General features: G+C 46.8%; 1 protein-coding gene across 1 annotated transcript in view; it reads left to right on the forward strand.

The window, feature by feature from the left end:
• Positions 1-22,524, forward strand: part of LOC144818611 (all-trans-retinol dehydrogenase [NAD(+)] ADH4-like) — a 194,461-nt gene that overhangs the window by 135,453 nt on the left and 36,484 nt on the right. Inside the window, exon 7 of the mRNA XM_078676207.1 lies at positions 4,120-4,255. Coding sequence (XP_078532333.1) covers positions 4,120-4,255 — 136 coding nt within the window. The remainder of the gene's footprint in view (positions 1-4,119; positions 4,256-22,524) is intronic.

Consider the following 22,524-nt stretch of genomic DNA (forward strand, 5'->3'; position numbering starts at 1 on the left):
CAACATACAAATATAACAGTTGTTCAATAGGAACTCATTAAGTGAGAAACGATACAATCACCTGTTGACTTTATTTCATTTTTCAAATTGTTGTCGAATATGTACTTTCTTAATTTGGAAACAGGGTAAAATCGGTGATAAAATCATCATTTATTTCAAGGAAAGACTAGGAAATAGAGAGCACTAACTTTTTTGTTCAGCTGGCAACTCTGAATATTTCTGTGAGTACGCTTTTGTATTTTCCAATTGATGACAAGCAGAGGAGGTCATGTTTTGGGGCGTTTTATGATCGTTAAAGTTCCCTGGCAAGCCAAAACAGCGCATGCCATGTCACTGTGCACGGGCAGAGTCAGTCACCTAGTAAAGTTAGTACAGTAGGGATGGGGCAGTCAATGGCAGACTGGGAGGGCTGGTGAACAGAAAGTAATATACTGTCAGTGGGGTCAGGTCAGCGAGCATTGGAAGAGCTAGTAGGCACACTCCAGGTCACAGGGGCTGAGGCAGAGCAGGACAGTAAGGTTGGGGGTAGAATGAGATGAATGGCAGAAGACAGGGCTGCGTAAGATCCAGCCAGCTCAGTGGGGCTGGGGTAGAGCCAGTCTCATGGCAGGAAGAATGGACGGGCAAGAGGCAGTTTTGCAGCATGTTGGTATGGATAAGGTAGAGACAGTTGCACATGGTGGAGGTGGTAGACCCAATTACATCCCAGGTCAGTGGTGGCCAGGTTAAGATTGCATGGAAAGCCAGTTGGACTGAGACTGAGACTGAGACCGATTGCATGACAAGCAAGAAGGACCTGGCCAAAGTCAGTTGGAAGGCGAATAAGGGGGACCAAGCTAATTCTGTTTACAGGTCAGACATGTAGGTCTGGGTTACAGCCAGGCACAAAGCAAGTTCATGTGGCGAGCAAGTTTCATGCCAAGTCTGCTGGATGGTGGGAGAGAAAGTCACTTTGCACACCGTCCAGTACATCTTAACCGAGCAAGTCGCATGGCAAGACAGTAGGGCAGCAGAAGAACAAGTGGCATGAGAGGCTAGTACAGTAGTAGTGGATGCAAGCCTGGGCTTCTGCCAGTTGCTTCCGGGAGAAGAACCAGCCTAATTGTGCATTATATCAAGCAATGCAAGAGCCCTAATTAAAAAATATTCATTACACTCCACATCCACATCTCTGGATTGCTCTGTATTCATGTGCATTGGATACGGAGGGCACTGATATATCCCTGTCTTTTTAATCAGAGAGGCTTGTGTCCTTCAATTCTGAGTCACAGGCTGCTCCGGTACATACAAGACACAGCAAGCCTGTTAACAGCAAGGAAACAATCCTTTCACCCTCCTTGAGAGGGGAGAATGATTGTCTCTAGGTTAGTCAAATGTAAGAAATAGGGACGTGTAGAACCAGTCTCAGAAAAAGTTTTGAAACATGGAAAAATGTACGGAGGGTCAGACTGGGGCCAGGAGTGGGGCTGGCAAATTAATCCTGGCTGCAATGTGGCGTATTTCCACAGCCACGAGTTTGCCCACTGGAATTTTGGATTTATAAAATGAGGCGCAGTGTTTCAAGTTTACGTAAAGTGCGGGAACAGCAGACAGCATGTAATTGTACATGGGCGGTGTGAAGTAGCAATATTTGAAATCTATAAAGTTTATCTTGCTCTGCGAGGAGCCTGCCTGTTCTTTAAATGTTGTCCTGTTTCCCTACGAGACTGTGGGCCAGTGCACAGACATTTATTTCTCGTCGCTTTCAAACTTGTCTTGACAAAATAAATGAGTTAACCATGAGCGAGCCGTGACTCCCCCTTATGTCATGCTGTGGCTAGAATAACCTTCAATTGCTGGCTGCATTCAGGCCCTGGTAGAGAGTTTTGCTCAGCACAAGGCCAGACAATATTTTCCCACATCGTGCGCGGCGCCCCTGGCAACTCATCACGGCGCACCGGGGCGCCGCGGCGCACAGTTTGGGAACTGCTGCCCTATACCCATACTTACCTTATCCAGACATTAAAAAAAAACATGCTTTTACCATTCATGCATTTACAACGAATTTCGTTGTAAATGTATGCGTGGTAAAAGCATATAAAATGTAATGCCATGCGTTATAATGGCATTGCGGAGTCATGGTACTTTCGTAATGAAAGTATGCGGAGTGATGGTATGCGGAAAGAAAGTTGCAGAATAATGGGTGTTTACCCTCCCCCGATAAGTACATTGGTGGCACGGCGGCCCAAATCTCCAGCAACATACTCATATTTTTTCACCACCCATTTGAAAAATGCACAAGTCTCTCTAATTGATGGCCAGCACCGACATACACTTTTAGATACACCTCCCGCCACAAGTTCTAGAATTGCGAACTTTAGAGCTGGGAAGCTACGTTCGAATCTCGGCATCAGCTCAACATCCTGTGATTCCAGGCAAATCGCTTTGTCTCCCTGTGCCTACCACAAATTAATGTGTTCTTCTGTAATGTAAATTGTGCTCATGCCATGTTGTCAAGTTCGTGCTATATAATATTGCAAGGAACAATAAAGTAGGGAAACTCGAGTTCACACACTACTGAACGCGCACTCTTAAGTGCATCAGCACTGCACTGTGAATCGGAGCGTTTCACAGGCCTGTCACAGATAAGAAATGCTATCTAAACGAAATCCTACAAAACAATATACTACTGGCCGGCAGCAATTCATACCCAGACAACGTCGGGACGGGCTGCTAGTATATATATAAATGTTAAAAACCACAGAGGTTTATTGTCGACGTGTTTCGGTGGATTCTGCTTTCCCACCACCTTCCTCAGGACAGTTAAAAACACAATAATCTGAAAATACAAAAGTCCAGATTCACTTATGTACATTGGACCATTTTTCAATACATAGCATAGTTCCATGTGAAATAAAAAACAATCTTTATCTCTGCCTCTAATTGTCTGCTGTATGTAGTCCCACTTAAATCAAAGAGTGAAGGTCATAACACACATCCTCACATACATACATCTCCATTCGCCTTTTAATAACACTCTCAAATCTCACAATCACACCACGTCTCCTCCATTGGTTTGTACCTTTAAAAACTTTTCTACAATCCCTGATGGACCATCTAGGGAAACTGCAGTCAGATTTACCAATTCTTAATTTTGGCAACTGCAGAGGCAAATGTATTTATGTTTAGTTTTTCTTAAATATCCTCTGGATATTTAAGAAAACTACATAGGTGATTCTGGACTTTTGTATTTTCAGATTATTGTGTTTTTTAACTGTCCTGAGGAAGGTGGTGCGAAAGCAGGATCCACCGAAACGCATTGGACAATAAACCTCTGTGGTTTTTAACATTTTTATATATATATGTTTTTGATTATATGTTGAATATTGGTACTATGTATTGTGAAGTGTGATATTGCAGCAAATGTGTTATTCCACTACAGATATTGAATGAGTTGTTACCAATTGGAAAGGAAATATTCTGACTTTTAATATGAAGAGAGATGTTTTTAATTTGTTTTAATAAAATGGAACACAATGTATAACTGGCATAGTGAGGTTGAATATCTGTATTGAGTTTAGCGCCTTTTGTGGTTCTACTTATACCACGGGGGTGAATAAAGTCCTAGTATGAAGGGCATGCGGTCTGGATAAGAGATATTGGTATGTGGAGTGCAAGTGATTCGGTCAAATAAAATATTCTTATAACAGACATATTAGGATCCACCAAGTGAGCACTTCTGTTTAACTACGATGACAAGTGTGTGCCAACCTGTGATTTGGTGAAAATGCAGCCATTCTAACACCACAAAAGGGTCTCTTGTGTACATAATTGATGGGTCGGAAAGAACATTGGGAGAGCCCGTAAGTTGCCGCACAGCTGGGAGGGGGGGGGGAGTGTTATTGACACCTATTGCACAGATCATCGAAACAAATAGCAGAAAACCTCCTCTCTGCAGGGGTTTCCAGCTAATTGTGTGCACATAGTGTGATATCGGTTTCTCCTCTGGTGCCAGTTTCTTTTGTTTGTGTCTTATTTGTCAATGCTATGTCCCAAGAGTGTGGTGTTTTGTGTTGTGCTTCACCTGTGCTGGCATTCAACTTATGATTTCTTTCCTCACTGTTTCTGGTTTTGTTTCAGAGAGCTGCTCTTGAGTGCACCACAGTAGGATGGGGAACATGTGCCCTTGTCGGAGTGGCACTGGATGACAGTGGTGTAGCTGTTGACCCATTCCAGTTGATCATGGGGCGCACCCTCAAGGCCACCTTCTTTGGAGGTAAGTGATACTTGTGGTGAGCCCTTTTCTACATGTGAAATAATAGAGCTAAGTGTGAGGCAAAAGGACACATTGGTAGCGTGAGAAGAAAATAACATATCACAATGTAACTCTTCCTACATCTTCAAACCTATTTAAGTTAACCAAATATGTTTATAGATTCTAAAACTTTAATGAACAATGTTTTTTGGCAAACTGTAGCCTAGTGTGTACTCTGGTTAACTGGAATAGGCATTGGTACTTGTTCTGTCTCTCATGGGGATGGCTGTCTTCTTGGTGAATGTAAACTGCTCCACAGGCTGTAAGAACTGTATGTACCATATTTTAACTTTGCAATGTTCTTTTATGCATACGCCTATGCATAACTTAACAAGCATTTGCAATGCAATAGGTCTCGCATTTACGTGAGTTTCGGCTATTGGCATCGTAAATGAAAATTGCCTTTTTTAAGTTTTCCTCCGTAGTGCTGCACATGTCCGTTGGCCGGCACGGCTGGCCCGCGCAAAAAAACGCCCACACCACGGCGGATATTACGCTGCGGTTAACGGGTTAAAACAGACATAACGACTAATCAATCGACTGATAATCTGAAATGTCATTACAAATGTTCCCTTTCAGAAACCAAAATAAATGGTGTAAATATTGTTATCCTAATTTGGCCAGAGCATGAAAAGGAATAGTGAGCTTATGAAATAACAGCAGTCTGCCCTCTCTTTATTAGTTGCCATGTCTCCTGCATTAAAACGTGATTTTTGTTTTTGTCAGATAAGACATTCCGTGTTTTTGGTTTTTTCCCTCTAGGCTTCCAAGATCCACTCAAAGTCCTTAAAAAAAAAGAATAATAAAAAAAAATGCTCAGGGCACATGGGGAGCAAACTCAAAAGCTGAGAGGGAGGAAGGAGGACAGTTAATGGCAAAATTGCGAGTTCCAAGAAAGGTGCTTAATTGCTTTTTATTTTACTTTGGGAAATTGATGGCTTGTCTGAATCAGAAGTGCTCGCCAGGCACCCGCCTGTCTGGCTTGCTCACATGCCATCCAGGTGCCAGGAAATGAGGCATTGTGCCTCACCGCTGTGTGCCCTTCGCTGGGATTGTGTTCTTCCATTTCCCAGGGCTAATGATGAACACCCCCCCTCAACACCCCCTCCACACACACACACACACACACACGTGGAGGGCTACAAAGGAAATCTCAGACCAGGAGTCCTGCTGTAGCCAGACACCTCGAGTTCCTACCTTGAGTACTCCTTACCATAAATGCAGCTTACCCCTTTCTCCCTCCCGCCGGCCATCCTGACAGGATCAACGGTCAATTTCCAGGGTAATTTACAGATGCGTTTAGTCATAACTGCTTTTAGCCCTTTATTTGCTGCGGACCCGTAAGCCCCTCTCCCCACTACCACAGAATATATTTTGGTGCTTTCAGTGTAGTGTTGTGGTTTTTTACACTATTCTCACGCCCTTGCCTTTTTTGTGGTTTTGAGGAAGCCTAGAATTTTTGACTGTGGAACCAGTGTTCAGGCACTCGTACTTAACCGAACAGTGTGATCCTGAGCAATTTGAGTCACTGTTCTCAAATAGTTTGCCAAAATGGCGAAGTCTTAGAAAAAACGAATCAACGGTATTTAGGGGCATATTATCAAGAATGGCGTTAAAATTATCGCCCGCTTAGCGGCAGAAAACTGCTGCTAAAGCGGCGGTAATGGGCTTGATAATATGCCCTGGAGAATTCCAATAGAGGCCCATGTTCACACCAGAACATGGACTTCTATTGGAATTGTCAAGGGCATATTATCAAGCCCATTATCGCCACTTTAGCGGCCGTTTTGTGCCGCTAAACCGGCGATAATTTTTAACGCCATTCTTCATAATATGCCCCTTAGTGCTATAAAAACTAACATCCAGTGTGCTGAAAAGGCAGCTTTTCCTAGGCCCTGTGGAATTGCTGTTTTGTATGTTTGCGCAGTTGCTTACAATTTCTAGAATTGTATATGTTCGAAATATCCTGACCTCTCTCTAGTTGGAACCGAACTGTGGCTTTAACAAACACAAGTTTATAAATCAGCAGTGCTTTACTGTTTGAGCTTGGGCAGAAGAGAAATATTTGCATCAAGTGGTGGGACTTCAGGGAGGCCTCATTTTGTTACCGCATGCAATTATTCATGTAATGTTAGTGCCTTGCACAGTGGTGTCTGTTCTTCCAAGTTTGGGGAGGACTTTCAGACTGTGGCCCCCATCTCGTCTTTCCTGGTGGTCTGCTTGGGTGACCAGGGGCCCATGTTCAAGTTCAAGTTCAGGTATTTATAGAGCGCACTACTCACCCAGAGGGTCTCAAGGCGCTAGAGGGAGGGGTTCATTGTTTATCGAATAGCCAAGTTTTCAGTTCTTTTCTGAAGGAGATGTGATTCTGAGTAAGGCGGAGGTGGGTGGGGAGTGAGTTCCAGGTCTTGGCAGCCAGGAAGGAGAAGGATCTGCCAACCATGGTGGTTTTTCGGATGCGCGGGACTGCGGCGAGGGCTTGAATGGATGATCTTAGTTGGCGGGTGGGATAGTAGAAGGACAGTCGGGAGTTGAGGCATTCTGGTCCTAGATTATAAAGGGCCTTGTGTGCGTGGGTAAGAAGGCGGAAAGTAATTCTTTTGTGGACGGGAAGCCAGTGGAGGTTTTTTAAGTGACCGGTGATGTGCTCTCGGCGCGGGATGTCTAATATGAGTCTCGCTGATGCGTTTTGGATGCGCTGGAGCTTTTTCTGCAATTTTGTTGTGATTCCGGCGTAGAGAGTGTTGCCATAGTCCAGTCGACTCGTGACCAGTGCATGGGTGACAGTCTTTCTTGTTTCGAGGGGGATCCAGCGGAAGATCTTTTTGAGAATGCGAAGGACGTTGAAGCAGGATGACGATACGGCGTTGACTTGTCTGGACATTGAGAGTGAGGAGTCTAGAATGAAGCCAAGGTTACGTGCATGGTCAGTGGGTGTGGGCGCTGATCCCAGAGCGGAAGGCCACCAAGAGTCGTCCCAAGCTGAGGGGGAGGATCCAAGGATGAGCACCTCAGTTTTGTCTGAGTTGAGTTTTAAGCGGCTCTGTTTCATCCATTCGGCTACTTCTTTCATACCTTCGTGAAGGTTGTCCTTGGCGGTGTTGGGGTCTTTGGTGAGGGAAAGTATCAGCTGGGTGTCGTCGGCATAGGAGATGATGTTGAGGTTGTGTCGACGTGCGATGGGGGCGAGGGGACTCATGTAGACGTTGAAGAGGGTAGGACTGAGTGAGGAGCCTTGAGGTACGCCGCAGATGACTTCGGTGGGCTCTGAGTAGAAAGGGGGGAGTCGGACTCTCTGTGTTCTCCCGGCAAGGAACGAGATGATCCAGTCCAAGGCTTTTCCTTGTATGCCGATGTTGTAGAGGCGTTGTATGAGGGTGTTGTGACAGACAGTGTCGAAGGCGGCGGAGAGGTCGAGAAGAATGAGGGCCACTGTTTCACCGTTGTCCAGGAGTGCTCGGATGTCATCGGTCGCCGCAATGAGGGCGGTCTCGGTGCTGTGTTTGGCTCGAAAGCCGTTCTGTGAGGGATCCAGGGAGTTGTTGGATTCAAGGAAGGCTGCGAGTTGGCTGTTGACGGCTTTCTCGATGACTTTGGCTGGGAAAGGGAGGAGGGAGATGGGTCGGTAGTTTTTCAGTTCTGATGGGTCTGCTGTTGGTTTTTTCAGAAGGGCGCTGAGTTCGGCGTGTTTCCATATTTCTGGAAAGGTGGCTGAGCTGAAGGAGCAGTTGATGACATCGCGGAGTTGGGGAGCGATGATGGAGTCAGCTTTGTTGAAGATGTAGTGGGGGCAGGGGTCAGTAGGTGAGCCAGAGTGGATTGAGTTCATGAGGCGGATGGTATCTTCAATGTTGATTGGGTTCCAGGAATTGAGGTGGTTAGTTGGCGGGGTGGGATCAGAAGGGGGTGGGGTGAGTTGGTCATTGGGAGTGGTCTTGAAGCTGTTGTGGATGTCGGCAATTTTGTTGTAGAAGAAGGAGGATAGCGCATTGCAGAGGTCTTGGGAGTTAGTGATGTCGTTGGATGCTGCGGGGGGGTTGGTGAATTCTTTGACGATATTGAAGAGTTCCTTGCTGTTATGAGAATTGTTGTCGAGACGGTCCTTAAACGCTGATTTCTTGGCGGATCGAATCAGTTGATGGTGTTTGCGGGTGGCTGTCTTGAGGGAGGTCATGTTGTCTGAGGTTGGTTCTTTTCTCCAGTTCTTCTCCAGGGTGCGGCATGTCTTCTTGGATTTTTTAAGGTCATCATTGAACCAGGGAGCCTTTTTGCTGAATGATTTCAATTGGTGTTTTTTCAGGGGTGCTAGTTCGTCTGCACTGTGTGTAATCCATTGCCTGAGGTTTGTGGCCGCTTGGTCTGGGTCCGTTGTTAGGGTGGGAATGTTTTGGCTGAGGGATGCGAGGAGTTGGTCGGTGGTGATTTTGTTCCAATTTCTTCGGGGAATGGGCTGTGGACGGTTGTGGGTCAGGGTTGTTTTGTAGCTGAAGTGAACACAGCTGTGATCCGTCCAGTGGAGAGCTGTAGTGTGATCGAAGGAGATGTGCTTGCTGGAGGTGAAGATAGGGTCGAGCGTGTGTCCGGCTGTGTGAGTGGGGGTGTCAACAAGTTGTTTGAGTCCGAGATTGGACAGGTTGTCCAGGAGGGTGGTGGTGTTGTTGTCGAGAATGTTGTCAAGGTGGTAGTTGAGGTCTCCTAGAAGGATGTAGTTCTCGGAGGCTAGGGCGTGTGGGCTGACGAAGTCAGTGATGTCGTCGCTGAATTGGGATCGGGTGCCTGGGGGCCTGTAGATGAGGGTTCCTCTAAGGGTGGTCCTGGGGTCGGTGTGGATCTGAAAGTGGAGGTGTTCGGCGGTTGCAAGATTGTCGTCAGAGCTGGTTGTAATTTTGATGGTGTTTCTATGGACGATGGCGATGCCTCCTCCAGTTTTTTAGGTCTCGCCTGTCGATGCGCATGCGCATCGAGCAAGGCGAGAGTATTGCGAGTTATCCACTCTTTATCCACACTGCAAGGAATCGTGGCGATTCCTTGCAGTGCCCGTGACTTTTAAGGTCAATGCGCATGCGCATTAAGCTTATGCGCATGCGCATTGACCTTAAAAGTCACGGGCGCGTGCATGTCCGTCTTTGTTTACCCGCTCCGCCCCCTCCCGCCGTGTCGCCTTGCCTACTCTCTTCCACAGCCTCCCCCAGCTCCGCCCCCTCACTACTTGATTGCACGGCCGCTAGGCCGTGCCTCCCCTACTCTCCTCCCCCCTCCTCCCCTGCCTGCCTGCCGCTAGCTGTAGCGCATGTGTATTTAGTTAACGCCTTCGATCAACAGGCTGTGCCAGTTTAAAAGGGTTTATCTTAACGCTTTGTACTCAGGCCAAGCTCATGGTTAAATAAAGAATTATTTCTTGAATCTCTAGAAGCTTTTTCTCCGCACCCGAAGAATAATTAATGTCCTTTGAAAATCAATAAAAGCGCCACCGTATGCACAAGCTGGGTCAAAGACTGAAGTAATCACACCAAATCTTGGAAGTTGAAAAGTTAATATGTAACAAGCACGCTTGACGCGCTACCAAAACATAGCACTATTGTATTGTAATTGCATTTATATAGCGCTTACTACCCCTGACGAGGCGAGAAGCGCTTACTATGAGAACTATTGCAGACCCCACTGATAACAATAATAAAGCACCTATTTTAACATTGCACAGACAGGTCTTTTGGACGCCTTTTTAAAAGGTGTGAGTTCCAGACCGAACGACCTTCGCGTGCAAACGATTGATTAGCTCACTTCCGGTTAGCATTCCAGGGACACTAATGGGCTGGGAAGGGCCAGTCCAGAAACCAACGAAGAGAAGCTCATGTGTTGCAGTTGCCACTTCCTGTCCAACTCGGAGAGGCGCACCAGGGACCGCGGGACCCGCTGTATGTGAGGTAAGAGACATATACCAGGGCACAGTACTGGCTAAAGCGCCTCCATGGTGGAGTTTTCCTTTACTGCGCAGGGTAGTTAGCGAACTCCCCTGACGTTTTGCACAGAACGCAGATGTTATGAAAGAGGGCGGGGGCTTATGTAAGGCACGCTTTGCGGGCTGCAGCCCCGGTGTCCTCGGTCCCCATGCACTCCACGGATACCGGTTTATTTGGGAACTTCTGCACCTTAAGACTGCATTTGCTTGCGGGGACGCTTCCTTTCACTAAATAAGTCGGCATTTAAGTTTAGAATGTGTTTTTGTTGTTACGCAAGACACTCCTGCGTGGCATTGTGCTTTGGGGATTGTGGGCGGCACCTTTCCTCACCTGGAGGAGCAGGTTTGGGAGTAAGATTAAGGGACGTATTTTTTTAGAGGTTTGATAAAGTTCAGCGGTTCTTCTGGTGAATGACATGCTAATAGAAGCTATTTTTATTTAACGTCCGTTTCTATGTTCTGTAAATAAGAGATTATTACCCACTTAGGTGGCTGTATTGTGTTTCAGCATTTATATAGCGCTTACTACTCCTATGTGGGGCACTTAATTGCCTGTCTGCATTGGCAGCCAGCCGCGTTATGCAGGGTGTGTGTTGGGGATTGTGTTGTCTTTCTTTTTTGATCCTGTGTAGTAAGTGTTTCCATGTCGTGCTTGAGGACCACCGAAGTGCGGTCCTTGTGTCACTAGACTTTGTGCCTAATAGTGTGGTTCATGAAGAAGTGGTGGTGAGACAGACACACAGTTTATGTTTTTCTGTAAACTTGCAGGTCCCTCTATAAGGTACTTATTATAATCCTAGTCCATACACAGCTGGTTACTGCACTGGATTGTCCAACCTAATATTTTGTTTTAAGCATGTTTTGTCCTAAGCAGGCCTGGTTAAAGAGAGAGGTGGTGGGAGATCTGCTGGGATGAGCCTTGTTACTATCCTCCTATATCTGAATGACATTGTGAGAGCCCTCAACCCCTCACTCACCCTCACTCTCACTCATCCTCACTCACCCTCAACCCCTCACCCTCACTCACCCTCAACCCCTCACCCTAACTCACCCTCACCCTCACTCACCCTCAACCCCTCACTCACCCTCTCACCCTCAACCCCTCAACATCAACCCCTCACCCTCACTCACCCTCACCCTCACTCACCCTCACCCACCCTCACTCACCCTCACCCTCACTCACCCTCACCCTCACTCACCCTCACCCACCCTCACCCTCACTCACCCTCACTCACCCTCACCCTCACTCTCACTCACCCTCACTCACCCTCACTCACCCTCGCTCTCACTCACCCTCAACCCCTCACCCTCACTCACCCTCAACCCCTCACTCACCCTCACTCACCCTCACCCACCCTCACCCTCACTCACCCTCACTCACCCTCAACCCCTCACCCTCACACAGTGCAATAGGTCTCGGAGCATTTGAGTTAGAGCTTTTAGAAATGTTTATGGCTTTTTTTTTTAATTCTTTAGCATTGGCTACAGGAAACAAAAATGCTAAAGATTTACACAAAAACCCATAAACAATTCTAAAAGCACTAACTCTAATGCTGCGAGACCTATTGCATTTCCAATGCTTGTTTAATGGTGCGGTCTTTCCGAATGATCTTGTACGTGTCCGGTATGGCTATGGCGATGTCGGGGGCAGAAGATGCGTTCATCCAAGTTTCAGTGAGGAAGGCGATGTCAGGTGACACAGTGTCGATAAGGTCCCAGAGTTCGGTTGCGTGTCTGTGGACCGAGCGGGTGTTCAGTAGGATGCATTTCAAGTCTTTGGGTTCGGAGCTGTGTGTGGAGGAAGTGTGTTTGGTGAGGGTCCTGACACAGTTGAACTTACAGGAGAGGCAGGAGAAAGGGCCGTGGGTACGTCCTGGGGTAGCTACGCAGCATAGTGGGGTGCGTCCTGCGTTGAAGGCGAGGAGAGTAGCGGCATCATAAGTTACTCTGGGGGGTTGGGAGCGGCATTGGGCAGGGGGTCTGGCGCTGGTCGCGGTCCAGGCGCAGACGGGCTTACCTTTGGCGCACCTTCGGCGCAACTGGGGCGCGAACGCTGCGCGTGGACGCTGCGCGAACCTACAACTGTCATAAGTGGATGGAGAGGGGGGAGGGGCGAGGGCGGGGCAGCTGGGAGGCGGGATCGTGGTGGGGAACTGGGCTCGGGGTTGATCAACAAACAACAAAATGGCTGCGAGCCAACAAGTCTACCACGAACAGATTAGGGCACTCTGACCTGAGTTAGGCTAGGGGAAAGGGCAATGGCGCCAGTACAATTAGCCCACAATCAATGACACAGTTTAAAGGCAGACAACACAGTTGGTAGGTAACCTAATGTGCACAGTGGCAGTATAGCGCTCTGAAGTGATCCAATCTCCTGTGTAGCGCTACGGAAAATAAACAGCACTCTAGCACACAAGAAAGTGTCAGTAGTGCGAGCAGAGCGCTACTTTAAATGATCAGGCAAGCATAGAGTTAAGCAGCTGAAGTGCGAGCAGAGCGGGACCCAAATTCTATAATTACAAATCAGCGGTAATGCGAGCAGCTGTAGCGTGAGTAGGGCGGGCACAGAAAGAGTCTGAACTAATGCGGGCGGAGAGTTAGATCTGATTTTGGCAAGCAGCTGTAGCGTGAGCAGAGCGGGCGCAAAATGAATCTGGACTAATGCGGGCGGAGAGATAATAAATCTGAATTTGGCATGCAGCTGTAGCGAGAGCAGAGCGGGCGCAAAATTAATCTGCACTAAAGCGGGCGGAGAGATAATAAATCTGAAATTCGGCAAGTAGCAGTCTGTAGAAATATCTTAACGATACCAGTTCTGGGTCGGGTCAGGGCAGGGAGCAGCGTTGGGAGCGACCGCTTCTGGCAGTGCAGGACGGTCACAGCGAGAGGGCAGGCCGGTAGGGCCTGACTATTCGTGGGAGGGCGGGGCAGCTGGGAGGCGGGATCGTGGTGGGGAACTGGGCTCGGGGTTGATCAACAAACAACAAAATGGCTGCGAGCCAACAAGTCTACCACGAACAGATTAGGGCACTCTGACCTGAGTTAGGCTAGGGGAAAGGGCAATGGCGCCAGTACAATTAGCCCACAATCAATGACACAGTTTAAAGGCAGACAACACAGTTGGTAGGTAACCTAATGTGCACAGTGGCAGTATAGCGCTCTGAAGTGATCCAATCTCCTGTGTAGCGCTACGGAAAATAAACAGCACTCTAGCACACAAGAAAGTGTCAGTAGTGCGAGCAGAGCGCTACTTCAAACGATCAGGCAAGCATAGAGTTAAGCAGCTGAAGTGCGAGCAGAGCGGGACCCAAATTCTATAATTACAAATCAGCGGTAATGCGAGCAGCTGTAGCGTGAGTAGGGCGGGCACAGAAAGAGTCTGAACTAATGCGGGCGGAGAGTTAGATCTGATTTTGGCAAGCAGCTGTAGCGTGAGCAGAGCGGGCGCAAAATGAATCTGGACTAATGCGGGCGGAGAGATAATAAGTCTGAATTTGGCATGCAGCTGTAGCGAGAGCAGAGCGGGCGCAAAATTAATCTGCACTAAAGCGGGCGGAGAGATAATAAATCTGAAATTCGGCAAGTAGCAGTCTGTAGAAATATCTTAACGATACCAGTTCTGGGTCGGGTCAGGGCAGGGAGCAGCGTTGGGAGCGACCGCTTCTGGCAGTGCAGGACGGTCACTTCACAGGTTTGTATCTTGAGCCACAGCTATCGCCAGAGCTTTGAAATGGACTCCATTAGAGATAATGGGGTTTCCCAGTAACCCTCAGAACCTGGGTATTAAAGTTAAACAAAAACAATTGGTTCTATCGAACCAATTGTTTTTGTTTAAATTGAAATGGACTCCAGTATTAATCGTATTCTGGGATGTTCCTGTGTACATTGTACAGCCGACCATTGAATCCCATAGTGTGCGCAGAAGCAGTCGTCTGGTCCTTGCCCACCAGGGGCTTGTTACAGTGAATGTGCATTGTCTGGCACGGGGAGCTGTCGTGCACTTGAGATGTACCTCACTGAAGAGGCGTGTGACGCTGGAATATTCCAGGGGTGGTTTGTGTTCCTGTTCGGAGAGGGCGCTGCCCAATGTTTTGTGTTGGACTGGGCTATATGGGGCAGAGCAATGTTGTCGGTCTGTCAGTACTGTCACAGGTGAGCTCTAAAATGATGGAATAGATATCTTAATTCTCGTAAGCATACATTTTTATGTTGATCCTCTGTGGAGAAGGTGTTTGGTGGCTTGAAATGAAGCTGACAATCCTGATAAACGTTGTACTGACGTTTGCCTTTTCTAACCGCAGCTTATTTCCTGTAATACCTGCTCCAGGCGGGTGGAACACTAAAGGGGGGTGGGGGATGGGTCTGGTTTCCAGATTCCAGCCTTCTCTCCCTGTTGCTTCAGTGCTCCATGTGCAAGCTGTGCCTTAAACGGAGTCCAGAAGGCCCCCCTCCCACTCCCACCATGCACCCTCCTTCCTTCTCCCCAGGTGGCGATGAGTCAGGGGTCTGTCACCAGTAAGCATGGGCGGATTTTGCGGATCCACGATTCACGGATTTGCGTATTCACGGATCGTGGATCCGCAAAATCCGCGTATTTGCGGATTAGCGGATTTGCGGATTTGGGGCGGGGCTTACATGCGAGTGCACATGCCTCTTGTGTGTATAAAAGGTCAGAGGCCGATCAGAGCAGCGGATGAAGAAGATACAGAAGCTCCAGGCCACAGGAACAGCACGAGGATTGCGCTCGTAAAAGTCAAGGATGCAAAGGCCTCTGTCCAGCATCACAGCCGATTTTCGATGGTATATTTGGGAAGAGGGCACAGCTGCCCAGCCTTGACAACGCTCACGATTGTTTTTTTGGGCCGATGAAAGAGTCGCTGAATTTAAGCTTCAACTAGGGCCATATTTATTCAAGAAGACGCTACCGTTTTGTGCCATACCTCGTTGGCTAAATGTATAGTGCTTTCACTACACTACACTACAGCTGCCTAAAGTGCCAGAGAGTTGTCTACAGCGACCAGGTGTGTGTTACTATGCAATAGCGCCGAAGGGCGCAGGGGTCCCTTGAGTGAGCTATAAAAGCTCCTGTCCCCAGGAACAGCACGAGGATTGCGCTCGTGACAGTCAAGGATGCAAAGGCCTCTGTCCAGCATCACAGCCGATTTTCGATGGTATATTTGGGAAGAGGGCACAGCTGCCCAGCCTTGACAACGCTCACGATTGTTTTTTTGGGCCGATGAATGAGTCACTGAATTTAAGCTTCAACTAGGGCCATATTTATTCAAGAAGACGCCACCGTTTTGTGCCATACCTCGTTGGCTAAATGTATAGTGCTTTCACTACACTACACTACAGCTGCCTAAAGTGCCAGAGAGTTGTCTACAGCGACCAGGTGTGTGTTACTATGCAATAGCGCCGAAGGGCGCAGGGGTCCCTTGAGTGAGCTATAAAAGCTCCTGTCCCCAGGAACAGCACGAGGATTGCGCTCGTGACAGTCAAGGATGCAAAGGCCTCTGTCCAGCATCACAGCCGATTTTCGATGGTATATTTGGGAAGAGGGCACAGCTGCCCAGCCTTGACAACGCTCACGATTGTTTTTTTGGGCCGATGAATGAGTCACTGAATTTAAGCTTCAACTAGGGCCATATTTATTCAAGAAGACGCCACCGTTTTGTGCCATACCTCGTTGGCTAAATGTATAGTGCTTTCACTACACTACACTACAGCTGCCTAAAGTGCCAGAGAGTTGTCTACAGCGACCAGGTGTGTGTTACTATGCAATAGCGCCGAAGGGTGCAGGGGTCCCTTGAGTGAGCTATAAAAGCTCCTGTCCCCAGGAACAGCACGAGGATTGCGCTCGTGACAGTCAAGGATGCAAAGGCCTCTGTCCAGCATCACAGCCGATTTTCGATGGTATATTTGGGAAGAGGGCACAGCTGCCTGGCCTGTTAACTATTTTACGATGGCGCCGGCAAGCTGCCAGCGCCATCCTAAAATAGTTACTAAATTAGCTTCAACAGGAAGCTCGAATAGATAAAATAAAGCAGATGCACGAGCGCCTGCTTGATTTTATCTATTAGTGCTTCCTGTTGAAGCTAATTTAGTAACTATTTTACGATGGCGCTGGCAGCTTGCCGGCGCCATCGTAAATTAGTTACAACAACAGGCCAGGAAGGCTTCAACTTTTGGCCTCGGAATCCGCCACTCGCGGATTGCGAATTTTCGGTAAATTCGCGAGAGTTCGCGGATCGCGGATTTACCGAAAATTCGCAAAATCCGCGAGCGTAGCGGATTTTGCGCTCATGCTTAGTCACCAGCCTCCCATCTGAGTCATTCTGGTGCTTCCTTGTGACACACAAGCGGGCATGTGTGATCCTTGGCCAGATAAGCCAGCTCCTAACATCTGATGCAGCTGACTTAGGCTGACTATCGTTAGTCATTTGGAGGAGTGATTACTGCCAGGGCACCTGTCGGTACTCCCTGTAATCGGTCACACTTCACCCGGCAAAACCTGCTGGTTGGGCCAGTCTAATGCACCCGGGTTCACTTCTTGTGACTCCCTTGGCCTGGACGGCGCGAATCTGACTGTTTTGCTGTCGGATGCCCTTTAAGAAGGGCTGTTACTTTTTCTTACACCGCCTGGCTCAGTGTGTAAAAACCGTTACCCAAATTGCGATTGGCTTCGTTCCAGCCACAAACTGGTACTGTTGTCCACAAACCTACATAAAAACACAATCCGCAAATACCCGTATAGCGAAGATTCCCTCAAAACATGGGAGATGGTGCGACAAATAAGTGGCGTTGGAAGGGACACTCATCATTTCAGTTTTGCAGGATGTGCTGGGTTCCTTATGCTAAAAATATTACGGAATATAAATGCAATTCTACAGCTGAGAGGCTTAGTAGACACACTTGAATTGGACCCTGTATCCACGAAGCAAGACGCGGTGAATTACCTGCGCTCGAGCTTCAGTTCAGTCCACGTCTGGTCTCTCCCTCCGTCTCTGCCCCAGGGAGCGCAGTGTCCCCCGTGTCGCCCTACGCCAGGACTACTCGAAAAGAAACATAGAATATATGTGGTGTGCTTCAGGACACAATTTGTCGTGCCTTGTGTTTGGCCCCATAAAGATAAGAAACTGCTTTGCGACAGCAGCAAAGCAGGCAAGCCTGTCTGACTCGATGACAAAGGGCGTGAACAGAAAACCCTCATTTCCAATGGCAGGCCACCGTTTAGCATAAACGGTGACGGCAGCCAATGGAAATGAGGGGCGGGCTTAAAGCCCTTTTCGCAAAGTCCTCCTTGCAAAATCTCTTGCAGAGGCGGAGCAGCGTTTTGCGCTGCAACGCACACGAGACCTAAAAAGGTTACTTTTGGGCTGAAATGGTTACGCTTTGAGTGGTGAAAGCTTATTTATCTATGTATTCATTCACTTTGTTTATTTCATTCATTACCTAGATTTCAAGAAAATTGGATTGTAATTGCAATGTACACTTCTCTTTCTCTGATTATGTTTCCTTTGAGTTGTTATTTCCAATTGACACTTGTTTCTGTCAGGTGGATAAAGGTATAGCCTTCAAATTATATCAAGGCCTCAAGGATGTCAAATTCCACGTTGTGCAAATATAAAGTATAAGGAAATCAAAAGGGGGGGAGTGAAGAGGTGGTGCCGATGGGCACCGAGGTGGGCACGTCCTCCTCTTATCAGGGATATAGGTTAATCAAAAAGGGCCACCTCACATTGGGTGGATGTGTATCCAGATGTCATTGGAATACACCATCTTTGTTAAAATACCCCTCACACACCAAAAGGGCCCTTGGTGTCATGCTTCATCATCGGGGTCTTCCCGTCCCGCTGCGGGGCGGGGCAGTGCTGCGACAAGCGGATACGCTGGAGCACCTTTAGATGGAGGTGCTATGTGTTAGGAGTGAGTGTCAGTGGGGTCAGGAGTGATATAAGTGTGAGTTGTTAAAAAATACCTGGCCTAGTGGAAAAAAAGAATTTTATTAAACACTGGCTGGTATTATTAAAAGAAAAGTGAAGCGGAGAGATTGAGCAGGTTAATGGGCTCTCTCTCCTAAGTGGGTCAACATGTTTCGAGGCGCAGGGCCTCTTCGTCAGGACCTAGGGGATCCCCCTGTCACTCACTAGTGTTTCTCCACAGAGGTAGAAAAAGTGTATATACAAAAAGTGAAAAAAAAGAGACTATGTGAGTAACTACAATTAATAATTACAACACATATGCTACCACACTAATAATGTAGTATGCTTATCAGCGGGGGGTCAATGCCTCATGAGCCAGCTTAAGACAGAAGGGTATGGTGGGGTCTCAATGTGCCCCTAGCACGCTTGTGCTTCCTCCTTCATCCGCGGCAAATATAAAGTATTCAGGGCCACATTTACTAAACATCCTGATTAACAGAATCTGTGCAATGCAAAAAGGCATGTTGGTATGTAAGAATTTCAGGCCAGATGTACGACCATGCCAACTCATGAGTCGAAAATTGCGACTTTATCGCGACTTGCCAAATGGAATGTACAACAGTGACTCAGACAGTTTGTGATTACTAAAGGAGTCGCAAATAACCTGCCTCATCAATATTAATGAGGCAGGTCACAATTTGCGACCCATTGAGAATGGCCAGCACTCGCAGGGATGGTGGCCTGTTGAGGTCAGCAGACAACCATGTCTGTTACTGCTTTTTCAATAAATAAGGTTTTGTTTTTTAATGTAGCCCGTTTTCCTTAAAGGAAAATGGGATGCATTTAAAAAAGGAAAATTAAACGTTTCTGTTTCATTTTTTTAAGAGAAGGCCGTGGTCCGTGGTACCATTGCCTGCTCTTTAAAAATATGTTCGCATCCATTCAAAAAGGGGAAGTGGTCCCCTGGTGACCCCTTCCCGTTTGCGAGTGGCTTATTTCCTACTTGAAGTAGGTGGTAAACTGCAATTGTTTTGCAACCGCAAATATGGTCGTAAAACAATGGTGCATACCATTCTGACTCGCTATTAGGAAGGAACGTTTGGCATGCTCCTTCCTAATAGTGACTCGTGAACACCATTTTGCGAGTCACCGCACCCGCCACCCTTTTTGACGGTTGCAAACGGGCCGATTTTCCGCTTGCGACTGCAAAAAACAGTCCTACATCTGTTCCTTCAAGTTGCAGTTCAGTAAAGCATTAGCGAATTGCAGTTTGGGTTTGCAGCTATGTACCAATTCAGTATTTGGAAGGGGCCTGTTTAGGACCTACCATCCAAATATCAAATTACAGTGGGATGTATTAATGTTTTACCAACTTCTGAAAGGTAGTAAGGCATTTGCAAGTGAGAAGGTCGCCCAGGGGACCCCTTCCCATTGGTGAATGTTGAAAAAAATACGTTTTAAGAGTAGGCACAACCAAGCCTTAAAAAATTTATTTATTTATTATTCTTTATTTTTGAATGCATCCTCATTTTTCATTAAGGAAAACAGGTTGCATTTTAAAAAGGGCTTCATTTAAAAGCAATCACATACATGGTGGTGTGTTAACCCCCAGCCATCCCTGAGATAACTGTGATTCATAGAGGGTCTCAATTTGCAACCTACTTTATTAGTATTCACGAGGTAGCTCGAAATGCGACGCACTATGAATCAGGTTTTTGCGAACCGACCTATTAATTCGTAGGTCAGTTCACAAAAATAGAATGGATTCGGTAAAAGTTGATGCTCAATGTGAAACCACTTTTACCAGCTCCATTCTTAACACATCCAGCCCTCAGTCCGGTGTAGATCAGTTCAAGTCTGTGTGGAGGTCTGAAGCACTGAACTCCTTGTTTATGTCTCTAGTCTATCAGTCTGCCTTTCTAAACTGTGCACTGCTGTGGAATATTGTTTGATAAAGCAGAATCTGCGTTTAGCCCAAAAGGTACATTTTTCATGTCTTTCGAAAGTTCATAATTTCACAGAAGGTATGTTTTCTGGTAGTTACAAAAAATGTTTATTAGGTGAGCTATATCTGTTTCTGTAGATCTATGTGCAGTTCTAGGCTGCTTCTGTGAGTTGACTCAGTTTGACAAAGAAGGCAAATTGGACTACAAAGATCTGCATGAAGATAGATGGTTTCAGCTTCTTTAGTCGTCTTTCATTCACAATATTTTTGTGCCATACCGTCATTTTACATGACGTCATATTTGGTTCTATTTCCTTTTTTACCGAACATTGTACAATTTCACACCTTGGAAAATGGTGATTCATTTTTAAGACTTGTTTGAGAATTAATCATAAATTGCTGTTATGAGTCATGCTATCCGATAAACATTGACACTTCGTTAAATTACAGGGTTTTTTTGTTTGTTTTGCAGCTCTACCGTGCTTTATTTGTAAAAAAAAAAATGCCAGGACCCAAGGTCATTTTCGGGACTGGTAAAGCCCACGTGCCCAAACCAGAGCTGACCGATGTCTGTGTCAGTGTTAGCTGCAAACCTTCCCACTCGTACAAGTGGGACATTTTTGTCTATTAGAGGTCACCTCATGCTATAATAATCAGTGAACTTGCAGCTTTCCATTTTTTTACAAGTATACTTTAAAAAAAAGTGCTCTGCGCGAAAATAGAAAAGCAGCGCCACCATGTGGTAGACTGTCATAAGTAGGTGCTGGTGTGTAAAAATAAGCGCCTATGCCGAGTATCGGGAAACTATAGCGCAAACTGTGTACATTTACATATCTTTTGATGGAGCATTTACTATTTAGAAATGCTTTATAGACACCTTTTGTAGGTGTTTTTTTTGTATAACAGTAGCACACAACAGCCTTTTTCAATCAGCAGGAGAAAAAATAATTTTGGAAAATGTGTGCGAAGCTTAAATTGAAGAAGTAGGACGCTACCCTGAATATAGTTCCCAAGTGTTTACATTTATGCCGACTATACTGTTCTTTTCACTCACATCAAATAAAGTTCACTCTAGTTACCAACCTTTTTTAGAAATAAGTATTTTTTTACAGTGATATTTTCTCTACGGCGCTCCAGCGTGGCGTCTCACCATAAGTGGCCCATGTGACCTTAACCCCTTCGCAGCGGGGTTGATAATTATCTGCGATAGCCGGCGATAAAATTCCTCACGCTAAGGGCGGCCGGCGATAACTATCACTGCCGCTTGTTAATATGCCCCTATATCTTTTAGAGAGGTACCAGGGGCCGTATCGCGGATACAGCGTATTTTCCTTGTGTGCCAGACGCACTTTTGAAAAGGTGTGCCCGGCGCAAACAAGTGAAATGTGCAGTATTAGGATGAGTGCACAGCCCCCAGGACAGCCAGGCACTCGCGCTGCTCTGGGGACAGCGCATTTATATGAGAAACGGAGTGCTGCTTTAAAGCTGCTCTTTGTTTCACTGCAGGCGGCAGCCGCCTGCACTTTGAAGAGGGATTAGAGATCCCCTTGCTGGCGGGTGCACTGAGTGACTGCAGCCGCCTGCAGGGGGATGTCTGGGGTGTCTATTGGAACCCCTTTCCCACTTTCAGAGGGTGCATTGACAGTGCATCATCTTTTAGGTGGCGCACTGTTAGTGCGCCTCCTGACAGCTTCTTTGCCTCTGTGCCCACATATCATAAGGCGTGGGCGCAGAGGCAAAGGGATTCTCTCATTTACATGGGGCCATACCCCCATGCAGATGAGGGAACACCCTCTGATGATAGTGCTTTATGTGTATCAGAATTACAGAAGGGAATGCACCAGCATCTGCTGCTCCTTCTGCATTGCCAAAGTGCTCACAAAGTAGGCGCAAACACCCATGTGCCCCAGGGGCACTACCATAATACGGCCCCAAGATGGCACTGCTGCATCTATATGACAACAGTTAAATAGGGCACATTTGTGAAACAGTTTTGCACATCAAAACTAAAGTTATTGTAATTGATCAATATTAAACTGACTCTAAACGATGGCCTCAGATAGTAGGGAAGTCCATAGGGAAGGACCAAGGGCTACAAAACGGCAGCCACAGAGCAAGTGGAGCAACTCGGCATGTGTATTGCACTCCAGAAAGGTCAAGTTCCAGATTGAAAATACTCTCAAAAAACATTTTTAAACCTTTAGGCATGATTTACAAAGATTTCCAGTGCATAGTCAGACCTACGCCTGGACAAAATAGTAATTTATGCATATGTGCACCTTGCAAGATTTAACCAAAATAGGTTCATGCTATATACTTACATTTGAAAAAGTTTTCCAAGCTAAATCCTCTCATGATGCCAAGTCTGCATGACCGTTGGAAGCACTTATTGCGCTTTTTGCTC

This window comes from Lissotriton helveticus, chromosome 2_1, assembly GCF_964261635.1.
Source record: "Lissotriton helveticus chromosome 2_1, aLisHel1.1, whole genome shotgun sequence".
Lineage (NCBI taxonomy): Eukaryota > Metazoa > Chordata > Amphibia > Caudata > Salamandridae > Lissotriton > Lissotriton helveticus.